General features: G+C 39.6%; 2 protein-coding genes across 2 annotated transcripts in view; both read left to right on the forward strand.

Annotated features, from left to right (window-relative positions):
• LOC104728298 lies at positions 1,035–1,832 on the forward strand. The gene has a single exon (XM_010447297.2). It carries the CDS (start codon positions 1,035–1,037, stop codon positions 1,830–1,832), a length of 798 nt encoding a protein of 265 aa, XP_010445599.2.
• Positions 3,429–5,987, forward strand: part of LOC104728299 — a 6,980-nt gene continuing 4,421 nt past the window's right edge. The window contains exon 1 of the mRNA XM_019231938.1: positions 3,429–3,637. Within this exon, the coding sequence (XP_019087483.1) occupies positions 3,429–3,637 (209 nt within the window). The remainder of the gene's footprint in view (positions 3,638–5,987) is intronic.

Consider the following 5,987-nt stretch of genomic DNA (forward strand, 5'->3'; position numbering starts at 1 on the left):
TGTTGGTTGAGAATCTTGCTCAAAGTGATGGCAACTATGGAGAGGATTATGATAGAACTCCAAGAGACTATATTGATATGAATGAGCAGCACCGCAAGGAGATCAAAGCTTTGAATGACAAGATGGATAAGATGCTTAGTGCCAATCAAAATCTAGTTCACTTTGTCAATGATTGTGAACTTTATCAAGAGGGTATGGAAGCTTGTGTTGAAGGTCAGAAAGAAGTCAACTATGTAGGTGGGCAAGGTTATAACAAGTTCAATCCTAATTACCGCAACCACCCAAACCTCTCTTACCGCAACACCAATGTGGTGAACCCACAAGATCAGACTTATCCACCATAAAAACCTCCTGGTTTTCCTTCACAACCAAACTATCAACCTAAACCTCAAGGGAAATATCAAGCTAAGCCTCAAACCTATTCCCAAACTCAGCAACAAATGAATGCACCACACCCTCAAGGTCAAGGAGATGACACAAATGCTCTACTTAGACAAATCCTATAAGGGCAATGGAGAAGTGCCATTGAACTTGCCACACAAATGAAGAACATGCACAACAAAGTTGAGAATTTTTATGGTGAATTAAATGCTAAGATTGAGAGGTTGCAAACACAAGTCCAGGGACAAGCTTCTTCCTCTTCACCAAGACAAATGGGTTCATTACCAGGAAAACCAGAACCAAACCCCAAGGAGTACATCAATGCCATAATGCTGAGAAGTGGTAAGAAACTACCTACTAATGAGCTCAATAGGGACATTGAGCCTAAAGGAGGGGAGGTAGTGGTTGAGATTGAAGATGAAGATGAGTTGGTAGTGGAAGACTTGGGTAAAGACAAAGAAGCTGATGAAGTTGTGGTTGACAAAGACAAGAGTAAACTGGTTGAGGAACCAAAGCAAGACAACACCATTGATGAAGTTTTCATGAAGAGTAAAGAGATTGCCAAGGAGACTCTATTTGTGCCTCCACCTTATTAGCCAAGGCTGCCATTTCTTTGTAGGTTTAAGAAGCAACAAGTGGACAAGTATAGAGCTATGTTCAATGCTCAAATGAAAGATGTTGCCATCACAATGCCAATCATTGATGCATTTTTGCTTAACCCATCATACAATAAGTTCCTCAAAGATGCAGTTATGGAAAAGAAGAAAGCTCTTCAAGGAATGGTGATTTTAACCCATGAATGTAGTGCTATCATTCAAAACAAGGTAGTAGCAAAGAAGCTTGAAGATTCTGGTAGCTTCACTCTCCCTTGCACATTGGGACCTTTATCTTTTAGCCACTGTTTATGTGACCTTGGGTCTTGTGTGAGCTTGATGCCTCTCTCAGTTGCCAAAAGACTGGGTTTCACTCACTACAAGAAGTGTATGATCACTCTTGTTCTTGCAGATAGGTCAGTTAGAACACCAGTAGGAGTGCTTGAAGACTTACCAGTGATGATTGGCCATTTTGAGATCCCAACCGATTTTGTTGTGCTTGAAATGGATGAAGAACCAAAGGATCCACTCATCTTGGGGAGACCATTTTTAAGAACTGCAGGAACAATGATTGATGTGAAGAGTGGGAAAATTCAATTGAATTTGGGAAAGGAAGCCTTGACTTTTGACATTAACAAAGTGATGAGGAAGCCTACAATTGATGGTCAAGTTTTCTACATTGAGAGAATGGATGCTTTAGCTGATGAGACTTTGGAGGAATTAGCAATAGAAGATGAGCTCCAAAGCACTTTGACAGTTAAACAAGGAGAGTTTGGTTTACTAAAGGAAGATAGTGAAGGGTATGAAAAGATTATTGACTCTCACAAGCCGTTTAGTGAGGATGGAAGCTTCCTTTAGTTAAAAGGGCAAGTGGTGTGTTCAGCTGAAGTAGACTCAAATGAAGATTGGAGTGAGCTTAAAGCACCCAAGATTGAACTTAAACCACTCCCTAAGGGGCTAAGGTATGCTTTTCTAGGTAAAAACTCTACTTATCCTGTCATTATCAATGAAGAACTTAGTGAACAAGAAACTGTTACTCTTCTAGGTGAATTAAAAAAGTATAGGAGAGCTATTGGTTATTCACTTGATGATATTAAAGGAATTTCTGAAACTCTTTGCATGCATAGAATTCATTTAGATGATGAATCAATGACTTCCATTGAACCACAAAGGAGGTTAAACCCTAACTTAAGAGATGTGGTGAGGAAAGAGATTCTTAAGCTCTTTGATGCTGGTATCATATATCCTATATCAGATAGTACATGGGTTTCACCTGTACATGTGGTGCCAAAGAAAGAAGGAGTCACAATTGTTAAGAATGATAAAGATGAGTTGATTCCAACTAGAACTATAATTGGACATCGCATGTGCATTGATTATAGGAGACTTAATGCTGCAACTAGAAAATATCACTTTCCTTTACCATTTATTGATCAAATGTTAGAGAGGCTTGCTAGTCACACTCATTATTGCTTCATTGATGGTTATTCTGGTTTCTTTCAAATCCCCATAAATCCCAATGATCAGGAAAAGACAACTTTCACATGTCCCTATGGTACTTTTGCTTATAGAAGAATGCCATTTGGATTATGTAATGCTCCAGCTACTTTCCAAAGATGCATGATGTCAATTTTTTCTGACTTAATTGAGGATGTTGTGGAGGTTTTCATGGATGACTTCTCTGTCTATGGAGATTTTTTTTCTGGTTGTCTTTCTAATTTATGCAGGGTTTTAAAGAGATGTAAGAAAACAAATTTGGTTTTAAATTGGGAGAAGTGTCACTTCATGGTGAAAGAAGGAATTGTGTTGGGGCATAAGATTTCAGAACAAGGCATTGAAGTTGATAGAGCTAAGATTGATGTGATGACCAATCTAGCACCACCAAATTCAGTCAAGGGGATAATAAGCTTTTTGGGCCATGCTGGATTCTATAGAAGGTTCATTAAAAACTTATCAAAGATTGCTAGACCTCTTACAAGATTGTTGTGTAAAGAAGTTGAGTTTGAGTTTGATGAAGAGTGTCTTCAAGCTTTCAAGAAGATAAAGGAAAAGTTGGTTAGTGCTCCAATAGTTCAAGCTCCAGATTGGAATTTGCCATTTGAAATCATGTGTGATGCTAGTGACTATGCAGTTGGAGCAGTGCTTGGTTAGAGAAAAGATAAGAAGCTTCATGTGATATACTATGCAAGCAGAACCTTGGATGAAGCACAAGTCAAGTATGCTACAACAGAGAAAGAGCTCCTAGCTATTGTCTTTGCATTTGAAAAGTTCAGGTCATACTTGGTGGGTTCAAAGGTCATTGTTCATACTGATCATGCAACATTGAGATATCTTTTAGCAAAGAAAGATGCTAAACCAAGACTCTTGAGATGGATATTGCTTCTTTAAGAGTTTGATTTGGAGATTAAAGATAAGAAAGGTATTGAAAATGGAGTAGCAAATCATTTATCAAGAATGAGGATTGACAATGAGATTCCAATCAATGATGCACTTCCTGAAGAGCAACTAATCGCAATACAACTCCTTGATAAGAGTTGTGATACTTGGAAAAAGCTTGGAGAAGTCATGAGGTTGGAAGAGAATGGTCCTTGGTATGCTGATTATGTTAACTACCTTGCTTGTGCTCTTGAACCACCAAATCTTGTTGGCTATGCTAGAAAAAAGTTTTTTAAGGACATCAACAACTACTATTGGGATGCACCATACCTCTATACTCTTTGTAAAGACAAGATTTACGTAAGATGTGTGTTGCTAAAGAAGAGATAGAAGGTTTAGTAGAACTTTGTCATGGAGCAACATATGGTGGTCATTTTGCTACATTCAAGACAGTCACAAAGATTCTTCACGCTGGTTTGTCCTCAGTGACTTCTTCTTCATAGACATGAATGGCCTTAGCAGTGAACTCCCTTGGGTTTTGAACAGCTTTTCTAGGGAGTTGGTTAGGCTTAGGAGCTGAAGTAGAAGTAAGGTTGCTCTCCATATACTTCACTCTAGAGCTGAGACCTTCAAACTTCATGTTGAGATCATTATACTGGGATGTTAACCGCTGGTTCAACTCAACAAACTGCTTTGCCTCTTCCATCTTTCCATTGGCTTGCCCAATCAACATTTGTTGCATCATAGCTCTCAAATCTGGTTCTTGGCCTTGGTTAGTCTGAAACCCTGGTGGGGGGCACAATTGGGGCTGGAACACTTGATGCTGCTGCTTGGGTACATAGTTGTGTTGTTGTTGAGGCTGTTGAGGTTGTTGAGTTGGGTAGACTTGATCTTGAGGATTGGCCACATTAGTGCTTCTATAGGAGAGATTATTGTTCTTGAATCCTCCTTGGTTGTAACCTTTGAATCCTCCTTGATTCTGTATGTAGCACAACTCATCAAACTCTGCATCTCCTTCTTGAACTGGAACCTCTTCTTCACCAATGAAATGAATGGCTTTTTGCTGGCTTAGGAGAATCTTGTCCAACTTCTCATTAACTGCCTTCAAGTCCTGCTTATACTTTTCCTCTTGATCACTGGAGGTGAACCTTACTGTTCTGTCATAGTCCTCATTATAGTTCCCATCTGATTGAGCAAGATTTTCAACCAACTCCCAGCCTTCTTCCACATTCTTGTTGAGGAAATTTCCATTGGAGGCTGTATCAAGAAGCATTCTTATCTTAGGTAGGACTCCTCTATACAAGGTACTGAGCAAGGACTCATTGCTGAAACCATGGTGAGGACATTGAGTTTGGAAACCTTTGAATCTCTCCCATGCCTCACAAAAGGTTTCATTATTCCTTTGAGCAAAACCAGAAATCTCATTCCTCAACCTAGCAGTTCTTGCATTGGAGAAGAACTTGGCTAGAAAAGCTTTCTTGCAAGCATCCCATGTGGTTATTGCTCCAGTAGGAAGAGTCTTCTCCCAGAGATGAGCTTTGTCTCCAAGGGAAAATGGGAATAGCCTTAACTTGAAGCCATCTTCACTCACACCATTGATTTTAGTGAGTCCACAAATCCTGTCAAACTCATCAAGGTGGTCTAGGGGATCCTCCATTGGCAACCCATGGAATTTGTTGGCTTGAATCATAGAGATCAATCCACTCTTGATCTCATAATTATTATTAGCAAAAGCAGGAGGCACAATACCACCTCTTTGGTTATGTGTGTTTGGTGCATCCCCAGCACCAATGTGTCTAGCTCTTTGATCATGGTTATCTTGTTGCTCCATGATTACTTGATCCTCTTGTTCTTGCAATACTCTTCTTCTATGATGTCTTAAACCTCTAGGTAGCCTGTTGATGTTGTCAAGAAGCCTTTGGAGATTGTGATTACCCTGAGACCTTGTTTGCATTAACAAACTCGATCGCCCCCTCGGACAGGTACTCGGTCGAGCACATGCTCGAGTTGATGGTCGAGTCGACTGGGAAGTGAGGTCTATTTGTATCCGGGACTTGGCTCGATCAAGTACTCGATTACTCACTCGGTCGAGTGATGGTTGAGTTGAAGGTCGAGTGGTGCCTGAAACGCAACACAGACAAGCAAATGAAGAATTCGAGATTAGTAATGAACAAAGTAGATACAGAACTCAATCTTGGACTTATGTGGATCCTAAATGTCACAAACAAACACTCAAAAGTGGCAACGGCGCCAAATTGAGACTCTAGCTTTCTTGTGGTGGTGATGATTGGTGAATGATATGAGATATGAACGAATGGGTAGAAAGCAAGGGGTTTCAATTCCCTTTATGATGTTGCAGTATAAAGGGTGTCAATCCAAATCTGAGTGAGATGCAAGCAATCAGGACATGCACATTTATCTAACTTGAGCCAATTATAAAGGATGTTTGTCACTAACCACCTAATGATGAATGTAAAATGCAGAATGTAAAAGCTTATAAAACTAGATGCTAAAAGTAAAGAGAACAGGATGATCTAAACAACAATGCAATGAAACAGAAATAGAAACTATAGTAATGCAAGTAATAAACTAATGCAAGGCAAGTAATGAACAGGAAACTAAATGAATGTAACAGAA

This window comes from Camelina sativa, chromosome 11 (genome assembly GCF_000633955.1).
Source record: "Camelina sativa cultivar DH55 chromosome 11, Cs, whole genome shotgun sequence".
Taxonomy (NCBI): domain Eukaryota; kingdom Viridiplantae; phylum Streptophyta; class Magnoliopsida; order Brassicales; family Brassicaceae; genus Camelina; species Camelina sativa.